At 37.5% G+C, this 23,856-nt stretch overlaps 1 protein-coding gene across 7 annotated transcripts in view; it reads left to right on the forward strand.

The window, feature by feature from the left end:
- Positions 1-23,856, forward strand: part of CHD9 (chromodomain helicase DNA binding protein 9) — an 85,411-nt gene that overhangs the window by 17,085 nt on the left and 44,470 nt on the right. For 5 of the 7 annotated variants that reach the window (XM_038147702.1, XM_038147706.1, XM_038147705.1 and 2 more), the window contains one exon: positions 16,325-16,659. In XM_038147702.1, coding sequence (XP_038003630.1) covers positions 16,325-16,659 — 335 coding nt within the window. Of the gene's footprint in view, positions 1-13,915; positions 15,187-15,220; positions 15,514-16,324; positions 16,660-23,856 lie in introns of those variants that run through there. The other 2 variants (XM_038147707.1, XM_038147708.1) reach the window with 2 other exon arrangements.

The following is a 23,856-nucleotide window of genomic DNA, read 5'->3' on the forward strand; positions in this document are numbered from 1 at the left end:
TGGTCAGACAGATGTTTAATGGTTACTTCAGAAACTGGTTGTGAACTGGTAGCTGTCAAACTGTTGAGGAATGTACAGAAGCAAACCATGTAGAAGCGTCTTTAAATCAGTGGAGTATGTAGTATGAATAGTACTGGAAAAGCATGGCAATTACTGAAGTGTTTCAGATCAGTCCTTTGACTACAATTCTAAGAAGGGCTTTAGTTGTAATTCTCACTTCTATTCTTTGATCTCTTTTTAGAATTTCAAGTTCAAGATGAGTTGGTTCTGTTAGAGCTTTTTACAAATGTGTGCACTTTAACCAGGGAGGAAAAAGATGGGGTAAAGGGGAAAGGAATTTTTATTTTCCTAAAACTGGTTGGCTTTAGGTAGGAGTCAGTTGGGAAGGGATTTTGACAAGTTTCATATGCAGTAGTTAAGGTGAACTTTCAATTTTTTAACAAGGCAGTGTTTCACGCTGGCTTTAATACATATTGAGGAAACAATTAATAGTGAATTTAGTTTTTTTCAACAATTTCAGTTTGATAATAGTTGATGTTTTCTCAGAAAGAATAAATTTATTTTATGAAATAGTTAATGAACTGTAGGTATTGGAACAGACCCAATATTAGAAAAACCAAAGATCTTTAACTGTATTTAGACTGAGGTTATTTAAATTAAGGAAGAACATTAAATAGTTGTCTCAGTATTTGAGAGCAAGCATACTCATAACATTTTTACTTGTATGGTTATTCTTTTGATGGAAATTAATTTAAAAATTAATACAATCTGTTCGGTGTAATAATGCTGCAGAGTTAAAAAGACTGTCTTATAGTGCTAATACACTTGCTGCTGTAATTAGATCAGAATTGTAAATAAATTGCACCCTTAATTTTACATCATGCATTTTTCATCAGTTAGTTTGAGAACAGAAAGTAAAGTGCAGTGCTGAAGACTCCTGCAGCCTTAACTTTGACTATTATGAGACTTCTGTTCTTTTAACTCCACTTAAAACTGGTTTGAGTTTGCTAAGGCTAAATAATCTATTTGCTTCTCAGAAGGGTAAAAAAAGGCTTCAACATTGTTTTACATCTTTAGAAGAAAAAGGAAGTTGAAAAGATAATGTGAAGTATAAACTGTTGGAAAAATAATGTGAAGTATAAACTCTTGGAAAGATAATCTTAAAGTATAAACTGTCCTTAGAGAAGATTACAGCTGTTTCACTGTGTATGTTATGTCTTCTGGCTGCACACATGAAAGCAGAGGAATTGAGATTAAAAATAGTATGGAAATGAAAAATATACTGATGAAAAATAACATTTCATTAATAATATGAAGTGCTGTAGGATGAGGTGGTAGTCTTAGTTCTTAAGTCACATAATTATATTTTTCCTTTTTGTGACTTAAAGTTTGGCACCTAACTTGACAATTCAGTGTATTTATGAATTTGTGTAAAAACTGACTTGAAACATACAAGTGCTTTTATGCCTGCAAGCCTGAGCCGTCCTACCACTTCTTTTATAGAAATAGATAACACTAATTTTTTTGAAAGAATTTGTCTTGCCCTTGCTGAAAGTTTGGCAAAGTCTGAACCTCATAGATGATTGCTTGGATGGTGTTGTACCCCAGGATATCTGTATATATCAGAGTGGCATAACCTCATATATGAGCTTATCATCAGAGAGGCAATTAACTCTCACCGGATCCACATCCAGATTTATGTGCTGCTGAGATGTCCTGAATTGTCACAGGCTGTTCGTGTCTGACTACTATCAATGGCACTTTTATAACAACTCTAAATTCACTGTAGACATGTGTCCTTTGGATTACTCCACTTGTAAAACACTTATCCTGCTGTTGGCTGCTGTTCTACTTGTATATACAGTCGTGGACTGTGAAGTTTTTATGAGAGATACCCCATAGTAAGCAGTGATGTGCTTTCTTGGCTAACTGTGAGGGCTAAGTCCAGACAGCTGCTTGATATATAAGCAGTTATGGAAATGTATCAAAATAAAGAATATAGGATTCATATGTATATGTATATGCTCTATATTGTATAGATATAATATAGTATTAGAGTGCATTTCTTATATTCTGTATGATTTAATTTTAAGGAAGCCTGTAACAAGGAATATGTTAAGAAATTGATCATACTACATAGAACTTCTTTGTAGAAGAGACTGGCTATTTTGGATAGTAAGTTTATAGGTTATGGCTCCTAAGTGTTGGTACAAGGCAAGATTTTAAAATGATGGTGCTGCTATGTGCCTGTGGCTTGGGAAGCAGTGCAACATTCAGTGAGACTGAGCATAACAAAATACACATCTGAAAATCTGTTCTAGTTTGCATCATCTCACATCTTTGCATCTAGTCAAAAGTTGGACTTGATGATTTTGGGAGTTTTTTCCAACCTTAATGATTCTGTGATTGAAAACCTACATGTCTGTTCCAGTAAGCATTTGGGTTCATTACAAATCATATCTTATTACTTTGATATGTAAAAAGCCTCCATACCCCTAACATGGATTATTCTTCCTAAAGTGCTGAATAGTGCTGGTATAACTCCCACTAAGCATATCCAATGTTCTTATTTTTTTCCTTTAATTAGGGTCAATTTTATGGGTGACATCATATTAACAAATGTAAATCTTTGCCTGAAGTTTCTTTTTAAGCATTTCTGCAAGTTGTATGCACTGGATTTAATTTACTGTGCCTCAAGAAAATTTTTGCCTTCCTCATAGGATTATAAATCCTGTACCACAGTGAGGCAGCAGAATTCCCAGCACCTAATAAGTTTATCATCTATGCTGAAGTAATGAAAACAATCCCTTCACTGATCACCTTTATGCAATATTTTGCAGGGTTTTTTTTGCTTAATTTCTGTGATTTGAAAAAATCCTGCACAAACAGTTAGGATTGACCATGGCAAAGCTGTGTCAAATGCCCAGAGTTAATGAGAAGAGTAAGGGAGCATGTCTGAGCCTAAGTAGTGCAGTTCCTGGAATGAAGTTCTAAATTATAGCTGTATATAATACAATGTTTTCATGATTAATCTATGGCTTTTTGCCAATAACATATTAATCATGTAAAGAGCAATGTTTTGATAGCTTTATTTATAGTTGAATATGTATGAAGCACTTGCTTTTGTATATATTATATATGTTTTATATAAACCTTTTATACATTTTATATTTTAAAATTGCAAATTGCATAGGTTGGGGGGAAAAAAAAGTACATGTTTGTGAGATAAATTTGTAACACATTTATTGATAAGTATAATTTTTATTGTCTCCATTTTCATTTCCCCTCTTTTGGCTTTCAAAATAAAACTGTGCATTAAGGGAAAGACAAAAATTGCTGGGCTTTTCAGAACACTGAAAATGTGCCAGAGTGTCTCTTTTACAGTTTTAAATGCTTTATGAGTTTCTTAGTAATTTTTGTTGAGTGGAATTATTTTTTTTCACTTTTTTTTGGATCTTTTTGCTATCATGAATGATTTTCTTAAACCTTTCTTGAGAAGGTCTCTCTCAGCCTTCATCACTTGTCAAATAATTAGACTGTCCAATTCTTTTGTGTATCTTTCCTCTTTAAAATTAAACACTTGCTGTTTTAATGATTGTCATAATATAATAATATATTTTTTCCTGAAATAATTGCACACTCATTAAATAACTACTATAATTGTCTTTGAAATGTGCCAGAAGAAAAGCATTTTTGTAAAAAGTAGTTAACAGATGGCAGGCATAGCAAGAAAGCTTCTGGCTGGGTCAAACTGCATGAGTAAAATAGCAAGGTGAGACTAGTTGATAAAAATAAGTTAAATTTATATTATTTTTATAATGATAATGCAGGGTAAGTGTGGTTGAATAAATAACTATTGTCTTGTTAACATTGAAAAACTACAAAGCAATTCATTAATATGAGAGTACTGATATAATTGCACAATCTTAGTGTCTGGAAAAAGTGGTACCTAATTACATAGAAAAGAGAAAACAAATCCATGTTAAATTGTCTTTAAAAGACAGCAACCTATTCAATAGGCTGTTCAAGCTGTCATTGAATATATGCCTAAACTATAATAAATTATCAGGAAAAAAAAAAGTTTTTAAAAAAAAGCTCCTATTTCATTTTACTCCTTTTTCATTTTGTCTTGTGTAATGCAGCGTTTGGGCTGTGAACTGCACGGGGTAACTCCTTCAGGTACAGAAAAAACTTAGCCTTTTTTTGTAAAGAGTGTTTTTCCAGAATGCAAGTTCCTGGTTTAGTTCTCTCAGTTGCCCAGGATCACGTTCCCTAGCACAGGGCAGGGGAGCTTGCCAATGCACACAAATCCCTGAAGGTGTCACAAGCACGGGGCCAGGGTCATTGCTGTGGTGCCCAGGGACAGGACAAGGGGCACAAACTGAAACTCAGGAGCTTCCATCTAAATATGAAGAAGAACTGCTTTACTGTGAGGGTGGCAGAGCTTTGGAACAGGCTGTCCAGAGAGCTTCTGGAATCTCCTTCTACTCAAGAACTGGCTGGACAGCATCCTTTGCAGCCTGTCCTAGGGGGTTGAACTACATGATCCCCAGAGGTCCCTTCCATTCTGTGATTCTGTGAGAGAGGAAGGAGTGGGAAGCATTATTTTCTGCAGTACAGGCAAAATAATTGTGTGTGGGCCTGCAGCATTAAATGCAAAGAGTGCAAGTGGACTCGTTGTGGCACTGTCCACTGGCTCCAGTAACCACTAACCTGCTTGAACTAACACTGTTATCTAGACTCTGCATTTTTGAGTGGCTAAAAACACACCACTGCCTGTAAAACTTCCAGAGCAGCATTTCATCTTGAGACATTTTATAGAAAATCAACACTTTATGAAGTGTTAGTGAAGTGTTATTACTGAAAGAGCAGCAGAATTTGTAAAGATATTAACCAGTAGTGTGGTTTTGAAGCCAGAGAATCTGATACATTTGGAATTCATGTGGCTTTTCTTCAGATGTCTGTGTGTTTTGTGCACTCAGGTTTTGCAATTTCTTTTAGCTGTTATGTTACTTTTAAATATATAGACAGATCAAAATAATTTTCAACACTTTGTTTCCCAAACAGCCTCCCACATCTGGAGAGGTATTGTTTTCTTTGTTTATTATCAGGTTAAAAAAATGCTCAGTTTCCTGGTTACACAGATTTCTAAGAGAGTGTTTATCATCAGGTGCTGAGTGGATTGAATTTGGGAACTCTTAAGGCTAATAAATATAAATTAGTGGGATTCTTAGGATGATGAGACCAAGAATTCTAATGCTGATTTCAGTAAGCATGATAAATGAAGCTAGGAATGTAGCTTTAGGCTAGAAAAGATGACAAGTCTTACACTTTTGAAAGCTGTGTAATTTGTAGCAGAGATTGATTTTTCTTTCATAAATGTGGCAGGTTTTCTTTTGTGTGGATTATTTGGCTTGTATTTGTACTTGAGTTTTTTGCTCCCTGGATATCTTACTGTGAAGGCAAGCATTTTAATTTATGTCTCCTGAAATTGTTCCCATATTTTACATACTGCCTGCTCAGGAGTTAGCCCGTATTTGAAAATAATTTCAATGTTAGTTGCATATCATGTGTGTGTACATAATGCTGTTGAGCAGCATATTGAATTGCAAACCAGAATTAGTTTCATAGATTAATATCAGAATTAGTTTCATAGATTATCTTTTAGGAGATACTCATGATCTCCATTTAATTTTAGTTTATATCTTGGAAAGAAAAAGTTAGCCTTAGTGTTAAAGAAGCCATTGCAAATATTGCGGTTCTGAGATTTTTGTCTATTTTCTTAGAGTTTGAAACATTGTTTCAAAACAATAGCCCTACTGATAGGTATTTAAAATAATCTTTAGTAATCTTAAAAGGAATTGTTTCACTGTACCTTACTTTTTTAATGAGCATCACAATACAGAGATTTCTTTAATAGTATTTTAAGCAAACTCACAAGAAAAGCATAACTCTTGTGCTTTCTGAGACTTGCAACTTGCTATGGCTTCCAGTACCTGTTTGTATTCCTCAGAAGGATAAGAAGATGTGCATTGTTTTTTAAGTCATTGCAGCAGTTGTCCATGAGGCCTAGGTATGGCTCAGCCTGATCTGTAAACTTTGTTGTAGCAGAACTTTGGTCTTTGAAACTCTTAAAAGCAGAAACCAGCTGTTAGAGAACCCAAGCCATCACAGGGAAGGCAGGTAAATTATTTAAGGAACATCTGAGTGACAAAACCAGACATGTCTTACTGTCTTTGAGTTCAGTAAGAACAATTTTTAAAATAGATTAGGCAAATTTATTTTGATGTGTCTGTGTTGTAGCTCCTATTTATATCATCCTTTGGAGGATTCTTTGACGTGCAATCATGTAGCGTTTGAAATCTGATCAACTCCAAACACCACACAAGAGATGTGCTTTCTGGTGCCAGCCCAGTGTGCTTTCTGACTTAAAGTGGTTTAATTGCAGTGGTGTTCAGGCTTTGAGTGTTTTAGATTTCAGAAATGGTGACCCAGCCTTGCTTGTTGGGCACACCGGTACAGAGGGCTCCTGCTCATGATGGTGCTTGGGGATGCCCTTGGTAGCACACTGGTCTCTAACCAGGCTGTCACTCTGCTCTATGCTGGCGACAGTTTTTGCCAACTTCAGCTCTGTTGAAGATAAGAATTTCTCTCTTCTTGGCCTTTACAGACTTTACTAGTCCTGCCACTTGTGCTAGTAGCCAGACTCAGTTGAGGTTAGGAACATAACCATAGCAGTAATTTTTCGAAACCTGTCTTGCAGCTTTTTTTTTTCACAGTTTTTTTCTGTTTGATCCTTACAAAAAGTTATTTTATGGTTATTACGGTGAAGCTCTTGGATGCTATGTTCTTTCTCTAGAAATCTTATAGAAATTTATTTTGGGGGGGAAAAATAGTTTGGTTTGTTTGCTTTGTGGGTTTAATTTGCCTGAAATCAAACTGTTGTTCTCCAGTAGTATCCTCTGGCTTGGGACTTTTTATTTTTGAACCATCACCCTTTTTGATAAATTCCTTTTCTTTAGGCATCTTGTTTTATTCCTTAACTAGGGGGAAGGATTTTGTTCATGAATATTTAATTGAGAAAACCAGATTCAAGGGAAGTAGTTTCATTAGGTTAGCATATGTGCTAAAGGATTCTTTTGAACTGAAGATTCTGGCATAAAAAGCTGCTAAAGTAGTTCATTGAAGCTGAAACAAAAAATATGTAAGTTGTTTTGAATTGAAGTGGAAAAACTATGCCCCTTCTTTGATTTAAATGGAAATATGCTGTGCAGTCAGTACTGATATTAGTGACTCCCCAGCTGTTGATGTTAAAAATAATTTTCCCAATTTCTGTCATATATGTTTTAGTGTTAAGAGCTGGGTTTAATGTAAAGTGCTGGGTTTTTTTCATCTCACTGAAATTATGAATGCTGAAAACATTTTGGATACTCTGTAAGGTACTGAGTAATACTACAAAAAAAAAAAAAAGCCATGTTCAAAGATTAGGTAAACTTTTAAACTTAACCGCTTCCAGGGAATAAAATTATTGTACAGAGGATGTTACATGCTAGCTTTCTAAATATGCAGTCTGTTTTGATTTAAACATCTTTCATGATTGGTATTTCCCTCTTCATCAAATGATACCTATTTTTCACATCTGTCATCTTGTCAACAATACTTCATTGTTCTGCTACAAACAAGCACTGCAAAAATGCATACTTTAAAAATGCATACTTTAAAAACAGGAGAAAGTTAAAAAGAAGGCTTCCAATATTTTCCTAGGATCACTTCCTGGGGACTGACCTAGACAGTGATCCATTGCATCATGTTTTTCCAGTAGCCTTTATACTTTGAATAAGCTGGTTTACTTACCTTCTGATTGAGTTGGTTTTCACCATTGCACTCAATGTATTGTAAAATGTGATTTGGTAAATTAGGCTGTTGAAGCGTGCTGTGGAAGAAAAGCTACCTCTGTGTTTTGTCCAATGTGTGGTTGTGTCTCTGACCTAGCATGACTTCCCTTTCTGTAGGTATTTGCAGAAGTGAGGCACTGAGACAAAAGGCGGGCAGCTTCCTGCTGGCTCTGGAGAGTTCTTGCCCACTTGCCCTTCCTTTCATCCCTTCAGCAGGTTCAGTGACTCCTCCAAGCAGCAGAAGAGTACCAAAAATAGACCACGGAGGGTTGTGCAGTTTAGAACCCTCCACACCTGGATTGTCTTCTCAATATGTGCTGTTAATAAACTGAGAGAGAGTGGAAGAACTGGGGAATAGTGGAAGGAAATACTGACAGCAGTAAACTTCCTAGGGATGAAAGTGGGTTTTGTTTCCATCAGAAAAATGTGTTCTTACAAGGCCACTTCCATGAGAGATGTAGAGGGAACACTGTAACTGAAATTTTGACGAAAATCAACAACCATTAAGGTCCTGTTGCTTTTTCTTGCACAGAGATGGATGCTGTGCTGGTTTTTAGTGTGATTGGGACATGCATGCTGAAGCTATCTTGGATGTTGGGACTAAGGGGAAAGAAAGTTCTTAATGTGATGTTCTTTTGAACATAGTTTGGGTGGGTTTTTGTCTTCTTGTCTTCTTCTCTGTTTGGTGAGAAAAAAACCATGAGAAAATAACTATCTCAGTGGCACACAAAAGTGGTGGTCATATAGAACATGAGTGGGTAAGTGTCAACTTTTAAAAATTCAGTTTAATTTTGAGTTTGTTGCAATTTTGTTTTCTGTTCTGAAGATTTCTGCAGTCAATTCTTCATTATTTTACTTTTAAATCATCATTGAAAGGGATTTTGTCACCTTAGAGCAGTTTCAGCTAATGTTATGTTTTTTAGGAATTTAAAAGGCCAGTAAAAAAAAAGCTGAGGATAAAAGCTATCTGGCTTTATGTGTTAAATAAACTTTTCCAGTTGTAAAATCAGGCATATGTATGTGCATGTGTTCCAGAAGAAGCAAATTCTTATCTGTAGTGTCCAAGAAGGTGTTGGATGATGTTAGATTTCAGTGGATCAATATATTTTAGAGCTTTACCTAGGGACTTTGAACCCTAATGATTAGTTTTTTTAAAAAACAGAAATATTTGTTTGATTTTTCTTGTCTGTAACTATTTGTTGAAGTATTTTACAGATTTATTTCCAGATGCCCACATAAGACTTGTTTCAAACAGTGAACTGAAACCTGAATTACCTTTTTATAGAGTAGAGAGTTTAGTCATCCTTGTTGTTTAAGGAGTCAAGTAATTGCAAAATTTGTATGGTTAAGATTAGGCAAGAATGCAAGAAAGAAACTGAAGGTTTTTGCTGGGCCATTTTGGCCCTTAGTTTAAAGAAGAAAATCTTCAAGTAGAGGTAGAGGTATGGCATGACTGTGAATTTGGTCTGAGCTTAGTAACTCAATGGTGGTGCACCCACCGGGTGCCTTGGATATGATGATAACATTTTTTTCATAGACAGGAGCCCATGGTTTTCTCATGGTGAGTGTAGCGATACTGCCATAGTGCAGCACAAGGTGTGCCCTTAGGCATTAGGCTTACTGCAGGCCTGTTCTGGTCAGCTTGTGAAAGAACACTGAGAAGTTTTGTTGAGGCAGTGGCTTGTGTTGGCATTGTCTGCCATTTTCCAAATAGCTCTTGCATTACAGACTGGAACCCAAGAGAAGTGGGTACATGATGGGCACAGAACACCAAGCCACTGAAAACTGAAACACATTAAATGCAGCAGCTTGGCAGAGCAAGCGGGATGAAGTTCTCAATTTCTTTCATTTCCTGGCAATTTAGCATGCTCCATTACATAGTGCCTCCTTTAAGAGTTCCTGTGCAAATTACACACAGTTTTCATACCACTACTAAATATTCAGAAAACTATTCTAACTATAGTTGGCACTGAGCCCCAAAATACTTTCTTCAAACAATCTCTTCCAAATGGAAGCAAAATGTGTGCTGCAGACTCATCCTGTAACTTCTGATGCTGCCTCAGCAGCAGGCCCAGCTTAGCAGCTGCTTCCATGGACACGGCTCGATCTTCCCCCCATGAATGATAAGGCAGGTCACTGGTTAAGAAGCTGCTACTGATGACAACTATGGTATCTTCACTATATTGGTGGCAAAACATTATTAGCGATACTCTTACTGGCTTCTGTAGCACTGAGATGTGAAACAACACATTATGTAGAGAGAGTGTGACGTGCCAACAGGTGCATGTTTCATCTTAGAAACATGACTAGTTTAAGGTTGTTGACCCTCCCATTAGTGTTTTCATTTCCACAGAAATTTAAAATTTGGTTATAAGCATGATGCTAAGTGCCTTGTGAGGCATAAACCACATTCACATCCCAAATCACAGATGTATGTTCTGAAGTGACTGTTACACAGATCAAAACTGTCGTCCAGCCACAGTGCTGTAATTTTTAGTCATTCATTTACCAACATTATAGATAACAAGTATGGAAGATGAAAAAGACTCTCACCTGGTATCTTTTTCTTTTTTTTTTTAATCTATCTGTGCATGTCTATTTTATATTGAGTTAGGTTTCATAAATGTGTGTCTTGAAGTTCTGTATCCATTAAACATAAGCAGATGGTGTGGGGCAGCTGTTGAACAAGAAAATAAAAAGCAGTTCAGAAGGAACTCTGGAAAAAAGAAACCCTGTTGCATATTTAGGTGATCTTGGTGATCTTCCCATTAGTTGTGCAGAAGTAGCCTGATTAACTGAAAATCTCATTTCAGTTTGCTGTTTAAAGAACACTACATCTTTTTGTGGGATTGCCATGCAGCAAAGGTGATGTCTTTCTGCATGCATGTGGGGTGACACACATGGATATTGTAGGTAATCTTCTACAGATGAACTCTGTCAAGGCTGTGAGTTTTTGTTGTTTTTTTTTTTAATTATAAATCCACCATTAAAAGTCACTAGAGGACTTATTTCTGCAGACTATTCTAGAGTAAAGAATTTGAGAGTGCTAGTACGGCATTAAGAAGTCACTGAGTTGAGTTCATCCTTAGGGGGTTTTTTAAAGTTGCATTACTAAATACAATTTTGTAATTCAGATGATGAATGGATATACCTTTAAGATTTTTCACTGCAATGAGTTAAAAGCAACTGCACTTTTCATGTGATTATAATGTGAAAATATGAGAAGCTAATTTGGACAAAGTCCCCAGACTATTGATTATTGTAAGTTATAAGATTTATTTATCTGTACTATGGTGCTGATCTTCATGCTGTTTCAGTGACTTGACATGCACAAAGAGATGCCTTGTTTAGTAATAAACATGCACAAAGGTGATGTAGCAATGCATGGAGATCAAGTTTCCAGGTGGCTAATTTTAGCTGCTTTTAGTGCAGTTGATGTCAAGGTCATGTTAATTTCCTGACGACCTGATAGACTGTCAAGAACTTGTTAGTTTTCCAAGGCAGAGCATCGTCCTGCAGGTATGTACTGCTACCAGCAGGAGTGAAACAGTCACTCAAGGCAGATGGAAACCTTAACTTTCTGTTGTTAGACTCCTCAGGGTCGTAATTTAGCTCTTAATGCTCTTAGCTCATGATTTAGCTCTTAGGTAGCTAATCTAAGTGGTCAGTAGATCCACAAGTGGAAAACATTATTTCAATGAAGTGCCTTGTAAAATTCAATCACAAACTTGTTAAAATTTCAGAGAAAAGCATTATCAGTTCCTAGAATATATCAAGAATGGGTGTGACTTCAGGGAGATACTTAGTCTGAAAGGTTTTGTGCACACACAGAATTGAAAGTAATGCTACTCTATTGTGAATGGCCACACTTACTGCAGGAAAATTGTTCTTACAGCGGAAGCCATGTTTTACTATTGGAAAAGAAAGGGCAGGATTTGCAAGGGTTTTCTACGAGGCAGAAGTAGTTTTGGTGTTAAACTCACCTTCTCTGCAGAGATTCCTCTGTAGTGACATGCAGAGGATGTGAAGGAAGGACTTGTGGAAAAAATGAAAATGGGTTTAGGCTTTAGAGGAGAAAAACCTGATGTCTGTAAGTGTTGAGGATGGTGGTTTGTCCTTGCTGGGGGAAGGACTGTTATGGCAGTGAAGGTCTTCAAATGCATGTCCTAAGCAACCACAACACAGTATTGGAGGAAATGCCTTTCTTTGAAAAGCCTACTCAGCAGAGTACTGTTGGCTATTGGAAAGAGGCTGTCACGATTCTGCTGTTTGATATTGCCTGGTAATTTGACTGCTTTTACATTGTTTAACTAAGAAATCATTCGGATACGTGTAGGGTATACCTTCTACTCCTGTGAGACAGCATGTCAAATTCCCTTGAATAGTGCCAGAACGATGCTCCCCTGGCTGGGGATCAGGGCATGTGTGGGGAATTCTACAGCTGTTGTGTGATCTGTTCCCCGAGTATTTTTCAGGGCCAGCTCTGCGGTGTGAGCACCACCAGGGCCCATACCTGCTGCTGTTGCTAATGGCTTTTGCAGGCAGCAGCAGTGGTGTGAATTTGAGGTGATTCCTGCCAATTTCCCTGCCGCCCAGAGGATTGTGTGGAGCAGCAGGGAACTGACAGGAGGCTTGTTTCCTGCACTCGGCTGCCGCTTGGCAAAGCCATTAGCAGCAGCAGATACCCTGGAGCTCCCTCTGTGCAGACTCAAAAGACAACATTGCATTGCTTTGCATTCGCTCATATTTGGGTGATTATCTTCGCAGTCGTGAAAAGTACAAACCTATTGTTCCGAATAAAATCTTCAGGTTTTAAATACGTGGTGGCCTCAGGGTTTTCCTTTCCACCTTCACCTATATGTTTGTCAGTTAAAAATGTCATTCTTATTCTAGATGGAATAGGTTTGTAAGCCATTGGTGAGAGGATATATTCCTTTAGGATGTTTTAATTGCGTTCGGTCTCACTGAGGGGGAGGGGTATTTTCAGCTTGTAAAAGGCTTTGCCCTTTTTTTGGTAGATGCTCGAGAACCTTTGAAATGGTTTTAATTTGTGCATGATGATTTATAACTGTTCAATCATTTTATAGCTGTGCATGTTTTCAAATCATGAAATTATTAGCAGAATAAAAGAGCTTCTGGATTAAATGGCTTTTGTTGCTAAGTACACACAGATCCTGTCCTCTGTAGTGCAAGCATGTTTCATGTTCTAATATCAAAACACTCGTGTTGCTTTCCATTTTTGGTTTTTGTGACAATGGTGACCTTCTTGACGAAGGTTTCATTACAGATTTATTTGTCTTAGAATGGCTGGCTGGTGCCTTCCTGCATCTTCATGAATGTCATTTCCATATGGTTAAAAATGTCATAGCAAAATTTTAAAAACCCCATGGTCTGGTATTGCTAACAAATAGCTTAATGTTTGTGCAGTGCAGGAGACAGAACTCGGAAGGGATAGTACAGAGCAAGACGCAGAGGAATTATAACATAGAGGAGCCTCGTCCAGCATACTCACAGTTCTACAGTAAGAGGGTAGTAAATGTTGGTGAGGAATAAATTGGGAAGCAGCTTTGAGCTCTGAGAAAATGTAGCAAAGAAACTTTGTTTTAAAAGGAGAAAATATCTAGAAAGAGACTGTAGAAAAATTCACAAAAAAAGCCACCTTTTCTGGACTACCTACTTAATTATTAAGCATTTTTTGTTTGTTTGTTTCTGGCCCAGGAATGTTCAAGAACTGACCAATGTAACACTACTGGCTTTAGTAGCATTTGGCTTTTAGAGCTAAAATTATACCAGGGTACATTAGGAATATTTTTTGTTTGTTTAGCTGATCTCAAAATGTAAAATAGTTTATTAGTTACCATTTTTACTAAGACATGAAATAATCACCCTAACTGATAAATCCCTGTAATTTACTGTAGTTACTGTAAGCAAAATGTAGAAACATCTTGGCTAGAGTACTCAAAAGTAAAATTAAAATGCAGTAATTGTCCTTGTGATGCTGCTGCATATTTACAGAAATATCCTTGAATTTAAGTGGTATTGTTAAGAAAATAATTAATTTAAAGTATTGGTGCCACTAGTGTTTCTACTGGACAAGGCACTTAATTTTGAAATTAATCTTAAATAGAAACCAAATTACCTTTTAGAGTAATGACTAATCTTAACAATCTCAAAATCTTTGCCACATTTTAAATTTTCTATGGAAAAACATATATCTTACAAAATGAAGGTATATGTATATATTGAGAAAAACAGAAATCAAGTCCCGATCTTTCTTCATTCTTCTTGAGTGGGCTTTTGAGAATCAAGGGTATTACTAGGATGGAGCTATGCTGTCAAAAGCTTCTTGTTTTTTTAATAACGTTGCAAAATCCCCAATCTCCTTTTTGGTTTTATTTGATATGTTCACAATACATATTTAAAAACTTGTCTGATTTTTTTAAAATAGCACTTTAACCCAACCTGGGAATGAAGAGGCGCTTACCAGAGAGCCGTGTCCCAAGGAGGTCTCCACCGCAGGGTCCCGCAGGTCTGGGCAGAGGCAGAGGGATAAAACCGAGCAGTTCTTCCATTTTCTGTAGGAATCAGGGAAGCCTGTCAGCAAATGATTTATAGTCACTGTTACCATCGTATAGTAATGAATGCAAGAAAAATAATTTTTAAAAAAATCAAAAAGTATATTGGAGAGCAAAATCTGTTCGTAAGGCCAGAGGCGGGGATTCGGCCGCTGCCCCCCGTGCCCTCCCCCGGGGCTGGAGCCGCAGGGTTGCGGTGCGGCGCGGTCCAGCGCAGCCCAGCGCCCGGTTCCCACGCTTTTCCGAGGGAGCGAGCAGCCGCTGTGGGCGGCGCTGCGGGCGGGGAGCGGCAAGGGTTAAAGCCGATCCCCGCGGGGGTTAAACGTGGAGCCTAATGGAATAATGACGGGTAGCACCATCTGCTGGCCTAGTTCCGCGGGGAGCGGGTCTAACCAGCGCTAATATTGGCGCTGATGCCTTTTGATGCTTTGTGCGTTTCTTTCCGCGCTTTGTTGGGATCCGGCGGTCCGCGCACGGCGGGGCCGGGCCGGGCCGGGGGCGGCGGGTGCGCGCCGGGCAGGGCGCGGGGATGCTGCTGAAGCGAACGAGCGCTCGGGGAGGGCTGTGCGCGGCCCGGCTGCCGCTCGCTAAATAGGCCATTTAGCAATCTTCTCCCCATGCTTTTCTCCTGAGCACTGCCGGGGGTGCTGGAAAAGCGGAGGGCAAGTCTTTGTCTGACGCCAAAAATGTCTTCAGTGAAGAGGCCGAGAGGAAGGGTAAGTGAGAGCCTGAATGAGTGGGAGGAGGAGGGGTTCTTTGGGCTAAAAGGCTAATGGGATTGAATAACCTTCCTTATTACTGGCTGCTGCTGCGGGAGCCGCATCGCCATCTTGAGCTGTTCCCGAGCTGGGTCCGGCTGTTTGTTCCAGCCCCGGGGCTTTAAGGTGGCATCGGGAGCGGCCCCGTCCCTGCCTCCCGCCCCCGCCGCCCATGAGGCACCTCTAGAACATGTATCCCGGGAAGTGCAAGGGGTTTGGCCAGAAAATGTGTTTGGAAATTCCGGGTGGCTTTTCTTCCTGCTCTAGGCAGAGGCGCATTTACGGGTGAGAACGTAACGTAACTGTTATCTGCTGGGGTTTTGTGTTTGAATAGGAAATTCTTTCCATTCCTCAAAGGGGGAGGGGAGGAAAGCAAAAACATGTCTTCTGGCTGGCTGCAGGAGAAGCTCATCAGCCCCGTAAACAATTTTGCGTCCATGAAACGGGCATTAAAATCCCGAAGATAAAAACAAGTTATGTCTTTTATCCAAGGCACGGAGTGTATGTTGCTTCTAAATAAAAGAAACGCTGCTTTCTGATCCGTTTGTGGATAAAGAGCTGTGTAATTTTAGTTTTGGTATTATCTTTTGTCTGTTTTTTAATCTTGGTGTTGTTCGAGCATCTGTTGTGTTCGTCACCGAGTCGCTCCTGTAGATCATTCATCTGCTTTAAGGGAACTGTGGTCCTGGTATCCTACCAAAGGCAAAACACTGATGCTGTTACCTTCGGGAGCTCTTAGCTTTTTCACATTTTACTGGAGGTGTTGGATGTGTCTGTCAAATGTATGGGAATGCTGCAAAGGTTAAGGATTGGTTTCTTTAATTACAGAGGTGGAGAGACAGCTGAGAGAATTTCAGAAGGATAATTTTTACTGACTTTGAGTACTTGGATTGGTTGTTTAAAACCAACAATTGATGTAGTTATTTTGAAACCCACGCCATTCTGTGGTATGAATGGAATTCCTCAATTTTTGTGTCCACATAAGTCCCGGAAGTTACATTTTCTAAAAATGCATATCCCTATTAAAAATGTTTGCAGTTTTTCTTTCTGTTTTTAAAATAAGGGGAATTAATTTACTCTTTGTTTCTTCCTACAGCCTCCTTCCAAGAAGACTGATGGTTCAGGATCATATACGAAGTTGCAGAATACCCAGGTGAGGGCAACGTCTGAAAAGAAGCAGAAGAAAAAGACAGACTCGGAAAGTAAACAAGAGAAGGCGAATCGCATAATATCCGAAGCAATTGCAAAGGCAAAAGAGAGAGGAGAGAGAAACATTCCACGAGTAATGAGCCCTGAAAACTTCCCCAGTGTTTCAACTGAAGGAAAAGAGGAAAAGAAGGGTAGAAAAGTTAAATCCAAACCAAAGGATAAGGAGACTAAAAAGCCGAAAACTGGTTCCTCATCCAAAATTAAAGAGAAAACAAAAATTGGGTAAGTAGATTAAAACATTGTCTTCTCTTCAGACTGTATATCCTTGATCAAAATGGAAACTGCTTACTGATAATAAAATGTTCTCCTCCGCTGCCTACACAAAATTCTTCCTGATTAAGTCCATGTGTGGACTCTCTCATTCAGGAACAAGAATGCTCTGTTTTCTCTTTAGATAAAATCACTGTAGGAGTGTCTTTTTGAAAGGAATTATTTTAAATACAGATTCTAAAATATTTTGTACTCACGTTGAAGCATAGACCGAAATATCTTCTATCTGGTTTTGTAATTCCTTCTGACTCCAAACTGAGGGATTTTTTATTATAAATGCTGTCTTTATCAGTTTTGGCGTGTAATTTCAATACAGTGTGCTTGATGAACTACACAAGGAGAAGTTGGAAGTCTAATGAACTTGTAGGCAAGATTATATTCTTACAGATATCACACGTATCAGAAGTAAAGCACATATTGGAAAGATTAAATTCTAAGAACTTTGTAGTCTTCACTCATATCAGTTTAATCTGCCCTCCTAAATATTTTGCAGACTCAGCTGGATTGAGCTGGGTGGGTACCTTGGGGTGAGGAGCTTTTGGAGTGCTCCAGGGGTTTACAGGAACTGGCTTGGGGCTCCAGAGCTATGTTGCTTGTTTACTTTTAAAGGAGAGTGTGTGATTTCCAGTATTAAGTACGTCAGTCAGAACTTGAAATAGAAATCTTAGTTACAGTCTGATTTTTAGTTTTTTAAATCTGTGCTCTTTTTGCAGTAGCAGAAATATTAACTGCCATATTTCTGAAATTTAAATGTCTTGTATCCATATGTATATTTTAACGTATGGAGCACAAAATGAATGTTCTTTTAATCAGCCTACATCTCTGCGTTTTGTTTTTTTCTTGTTAAGATCAGTGCTTTTCTTACATCATTGAAGTAAACAATTTTGAGTAGTTATCCTGTAGTTTGAAGGTTACTGCTCTATACCCTACCTCATTCTTAACGTGAAGTTTCATGGTGTTAATTTCTTTCTGTTCTGTTTATGTGTTGGTGTATGATGCTGCTTGTAAGCATCAAGTAGTGCTTCCTTTTTTTTCCTCCATCTAGTTTAAGGTAGGATTTCAGATGTGTACTTTTGTGACGTTGATTTCACTTTCATGCTTCTGAATTTACTTGTGTTCTGTAACAAAGGTTTTGCGGGTCTGTCTAATCAGAAAACTTACACTGTCGTTCAGGTAGTGTCAGTTTCATGAAACCTTGTGGTTTGTCCTTATTGTGCTTTTTATAAATTCTTTCGGATAATTGACAAAACCTGCGAAAATAACATCATTATGATATACTACATAGTTGCCATAATATTTTTACTTTTTTAAATGAAAAAAAAGTGAACTGCTACCTACAATTTATTGTTGTGCACTCAGTTTTGTTTCGGCGAAATGCTTTGCTGTGCACATCACTTAGGATCACTTTTCAGGATTTCATCAGACGGCGTCAGTTGAGAAAGACGTTTCTCAAACTGTGTTTTTAACTATGGTGTTTGTGTTTGATGCAAGCTGCTAGAGGAGCTCCCATTTAATTATTGTCAGTGTTGCATCATTTTGCGTTGAGCTGTGAAGCTTTGGCTCCCCATTAGTTACCAGTTTGATCAGCTAATGCCCCAGTAGCACTCTTGTAACTTAGTCATGCTGCCAGGTTTTGCTTTCATTGTGAGGGATACATACCTAAAGATGGAGCAGTCAGGTCCTGGCAAGGAGCTGTGAAGAGTTGTCTAGAACTACCATGAAGAGTTTTCTAGAACTACCACAGATTTACAGATTACAGATTTCTGTTCATATTCACAGAATTCCATTTTATTTAGATGGACAGCCGCAAATCAAATGCTTTGAGACATCAAGATACTTGGTTTTTGTGTCCGAACAGATAAATGTGTTGTGTTGAACTAGCACTATTGTATATTATTGATACAAATACATAAAATAATAACTGCTTAGCAAGGAATACCCCAGGGATTTTGCAGAGCGGCAATTGCAATAAGGCCTTGATTTTTTTAAAAGAATAATCTTACCAAACCATGCTTTCTATGCAAATGTAACTGCTGATATTATAGCAGAATAATTATTACAACATCACTATACTTGTCTTTTCAACCATGGTTAAAAGAATTTGTGATTGATATTTTTTTTTTTAATTCAGAGAAAACCAAAATTAAAGAATAAGGAGTTTAGAAGACTAAACAACTCTGGTAAAGGTTTTGTCCTATCTTCCGTTCTTAAAAAATATTTCTTAATGAGTCTAAGCACGTCCTTGGAATCATTAAGTCAAAATAGGATTGGGTTTTTAAGCGTGTGGGTTGCTCCATTGATTTTTCTCGTTACCTTAAAATAAACTTTGACTGAATCTTGGGAGAAAATTTTACTATGCTAAAATAATACCTTTAAAAGACAAGTGCACTATTGGGCAGGAAGTGAAGGGAAAATCTCAGTTCAATGAAAATGGTTTTTCTCTTTGGATGGAAAGATTTTTGAGATCTGTTTAAAATGGAGTAAAAAAGAATTTTAAGTTCTTTTCAATCAATAATGAGAAAAACTTTATAATGTAAATATATATACATATTTGTATATATGGCATTCTTTGCATTTATTCAGAAAACAAAACCTGAATCCCCCTCATGTTTTAAAAAGATAAGCAAACAATTTCCAACTGTTAGAAGCTATTATGAACTAATTTTTCTGCAAGCAGTATAGTTGTGAGTGAAACCAGTAAAGGTTTACAATTTAAAAAAAAAAAATAAGATCAATGTACCTTTTTAACAGTAGTGGAGAATTTGTTTGGGTGCATCTGGTGTTCATTTTAGAAGGAGGTCTACTGCAATGTGTCCATCCCAGATGAATAAATTTCTTTTCAGTCAGGGTTTTCTATAGCAAACTCATTTAACTTCCAGGAGCTGTTAAATCTGTTGCTTCAGTTTGGATTTGGAGTGTCAGAGCAGTGCAGGAGGTGATGCAGAGTCGGGTGTGTTTGAGAAAATCTGAAGTCACATGTATGTTTTAGGTGACTCCTGTTTCATTTTTGCTGACCAACACAGCAAAAATACATTAACAGTAACAAATACATTAATTTATTCTTTTTTTTCTTTTCTTTTGAGAAATGTTTGAGAAACAGTTTTAATCTGGTCTTTCATATCTCTGCTTGCAACAAACACAGCCTGTTCAGTAAGAGTGCAGTTGTATCCTCTATAGCCCAGAACTCAAACAGCAAACTCTTATTTAGATTGTGATCGTAGACTTTGACCTCTTACAGGGCTTTATTCTGTGTAGCAAGTGCTGTGCTGCTCTGGAGGAGGATTTTCAGAGTTACAGTTGAACTGTAGAGCTGGAACACTAATTGCTGAACAGACCTTGATAAAATTGCCTGATAGCCATCAGTTAAAAAAAAAAAAAAGGTGCTTTAAATTGTAATACAGCTCGGCTTTTACTGAAATTGAGTAGCCCTCATCTGGGATCGAGATGAGTTTTAACTATTGTGTCTAGATTTAGGGGCAGGATGATCTTTCAAGAGTTCCTGTTTTTTGCTGTTCTGACAATCAGTTTGTGTTTGCTGGCTTCATGTTAACTGTTTGTATTTTCCTTAGTGGTGCTCTGAGATATACATGTACAGGAAAAATTTATAGCATGATTCATTCCAATTTATCACTGCTAGTTAAAAATTCCTAGCAGTTACTTTCTAGGCAGGCTGTAGTTTCTTTCTAAGGGTGAGGGTTAAGGTTTTATTTCTTGGAGCTGTGAAGACAGAGAAGCGATGCTTATTAATTTCAGTCAAGTCTATTAGAACTGGCTTCTGTGGTTAGCTAAGTTTCTGTGCCATAAGAATTGGTGAAGATAAATGACTAAATTATATTATTACTAAGAACATTGTAAGGGTATCAAAGAAATTATTAGAAGAATGTATGTATAATATATTATGTGTAATTATGTGTAATAATATATGTATGTGTAATATATTTAGTATTACCAAAGTAAGTTAACTAATTTTCTTTATGCACTGATTACCAATTATGTTAATTCTTCAAAATTTGCTTTACAATTACTCTTCAGACAGTAGAATCACTTTTGGTATCCTGGCTGTTCACCAAGGTGTGTTGACATTTAGGACTCTATTTAAACCCTTTCATATTTTTGTATAGAACTTGTTTCCATTTATAAGCTTTTTCTAATTGATTCTACTTCTACCATCTAAGGTGATGCATATTTAATCAAAAAAGTCTACTTCTTACCACTTGATGTGAAGAATTATGAATTTGTGAACATTCTCTTGTTCAAAAAAGTAGATTGGCATTTGGGTTTTATAGCTCTCAACGTATTCCCACCTACTCAAACATAAAATTAAATATCACAGCCCTGATGAAAAGCAACAGCTCTGCACTGGTGATGTAAAGGACAATATCAGTTGAATGCATTTAGGTAATTTTTTTTTCTTAATCACTGCATAGTTTAAATAAATAAGTCCCCCAGACTCTAAGAACTCAATTTACAAATGCTTGAGTCAGAGTGGTAGTCCTTCAGTTCAAAACTGCTGCCAGAAATGGCTGTATTATTTCATGTGTTGAAAGAGCACTGGTGGATTTTGTTCATTAATCCTTGAATTATGTAGCAATGAATCCAGCAAGTGGGATGTGATCTGTGCACTGCTGAAATGAGTAACTGCCCTTGTTGCCTTGTACCTCGAAGTAGGTCTCACAAATACTGTTAACGAGCAGTTTTAGACCCCAGCACCCTGACAGATAATCTTTGCTCATTGATCTGATAGTATTAAGATGGTTTGAAACCCTTCTGAGCTCAGGTACTGCCTCAGGAGCCACGGGGTGGAGAGGAGCAGGTTCTCTGTCGCACGGGTGCTGTGGTAGGTGTAGGTATCTCCAGCCGGGATCTCCGAGAGGCGGGTGCTGGCACTTGTCCTCCTGTTCCCTGCCGGCGGGGCAGGTGCTGGGGAGCAGCTCTGTGGTCAGAAAGGAGGGGTGCTCACTGAATCTTGAGTTCTGTTAGATCTGTTAAGGTCATTATCTTGTGTCCTGATTAAAATGACAGTAAATTCAAGATTTGGTCATCCTTCTGGGGTGCCATTTTGTTTATTATTTGGCATTACTGTTTCAGTGTAGTGTGAGCTGGAACTGACTGATGGTTCCAAAAAGCGTATTAGGAGTGTTCTAAAATCTGTGCACAGTCCAGAAGTTATTAATTTGAAATACAACTGGAGAAGGAGACAGTGGCTAATATTACTGTGTTAGTATTTTTTGTTAAACTTATAAAAGAATAAGAGAAAATGGTTTTATACCAGTAAATTAACTCTCATTCAAGAGGATACACTACCTTGTCAAGGAAACTTCAACTTTATATTTTTAGCTAAGTTTCTAGTGATAAAGAATTGCTAATACTGTTGATAACGTAGGGGTTTTATTGTTAGTAATTTAACAAAGTGCTTTGGCTACAAATGATATTATCTGAGAGGTGACTTTGGACACTAATAATTAGTTACTTGGTGTTTTCTGTTCTGGGAAAATTGAAGTAGAAAGATGTATTAAAGGCCAGCTGTACTTCCTATTCCTGATGTGCCTAAAATAAGTATTTGCTGCCTTTTTCTTTCTGTCTTCTTTAATATTTCCTTTTGCATTCTTTGGAAGGTTTTTGGAAAGTGTTTATCACTTTAAAGCTGTTCAGAGTACTGACAGTGTTTCCATCATGTTCCCCTGCTATGAAACAGAAGGGGAATGGAGCACGTTCTTACTGGTTTTCATTTAAAAGAAAGAAGTTGCAGTGCTCTTCAGATAGTGGTTATTGGTAGCTTTAAAGCATGGTAGGAGTCCTATGCCAAGGATCAGAAGTAATACTGCCTCATGAGAAATCTTCTTTTTAAACCTTTTTTGTGGTGTAGGTTTCTCAACATCTTTAGTTTGTAATTATAGAAGAAAATAAGTAATGAAGAACTCTACAATGTCTAATTGTTGAAATATTTATAGATGTTATGTAATAAGATAAATATGAATTTAAAAAGGCAAGAGAAAGTGAAATTGGAGTGGAGTCTGGTGATATTATTTATTCTATGTCTACAGTGTGCTGTTAACTTTTCATAGAAACAGAATAGATAGTTTCTGTTCAGAACAGTTTGTTTCAGGGTGGAAAAAGGGATTTTAGCCAAGGATCTTTATGCTTTCATGCAGAAATTTATAAACTGGCAAGAGAACTTGTTCGCTCAATGAAAATTTCTCACAGAATTGATCCAGTTTACAAGCTTCTGAAAATCATTGTTTTCACATAGCAGGTTTTTTTAGAAGTTTTTGGCCAAAATATGAGCAGATTGCATTTTTACTGATACAAATGTATGACTTTAGCACCATACTGTTGTTCAGCAACTTTTGATAGCAAGGAGCATTGTGATTCTGGGCACTGGATCAGAAAGAAGTTGCGTTTGTTCCTGTCATTGGCACCATATCCATATAGAAGAAGAAACATTCTGATCTACAGCATGCAGAGATGTGCAGGAAATTTCAGGGAGAAGCTTGTGAAGTACTGGGGTAGGGAATGCAAACTCAAAGACACAAAAGCTGACAATGGAATATTGTGTGGAAGGCTGCAGGGGCAGAGCAAGAGGTAAACCCAAGGAGGGACTAAAATTAAGAAAAGGAGAGGAACAAATATGGAAGGAAAGATGTAGCTAGAGCAGTCTAATCACAAAGTACCCCATGTTTTAAAACAGAAGGTCCTTAAAATCCTCAGCTATTCAATGGATGCCACTAGAACCCATAGTAAACCCTATATCCCTTAATATTGTGCTTCTTGAATACTAAAGGACCTTTGAGCCTAAAATAGTAAACAGTAGTGCATGAAGTGAGAATGAGCTGTGGTTGCACAGATACAAATATTTAACATGGCAACATGCATTTAGGAATTGTTTTAATCTACCATTTCACAAAAGAGGATCAAAATTTGGAACAGATAGCTGGTAGGTACCTGGGCAATCTGCCTTAGGGATAAGTGGAATTTAACTGGGCTGAGCAACATCAAAGAACTCTGAAGTTGGCCTTGAGTAGGGACCACAGGTCTTCCCGAGACCTCTTCCAGCTTGACTTATACTTTATTATTGGCTTGATTAAAGAACATTCAGTTATCCTTTTTCTTTGAAAGAATTTAAGAGCAGGGAAAACATATATTGATACT

Source organism: Motacilla alba, chromosome 11 (genome assembly GCF_015832195.1).
Source record: "Motacilla alba alba isolate MOTALB_02 chromosome 11, Motacilla_alba_V1.0_pri, whole genome shotgun sequence".
Taxonomy (NCBI): domain Eukaryota; kingdom Metazoa; phylum Chordata; class Aves; order Passeriformes; family Motacillidae; genus Motacilla; species Motacilla alba.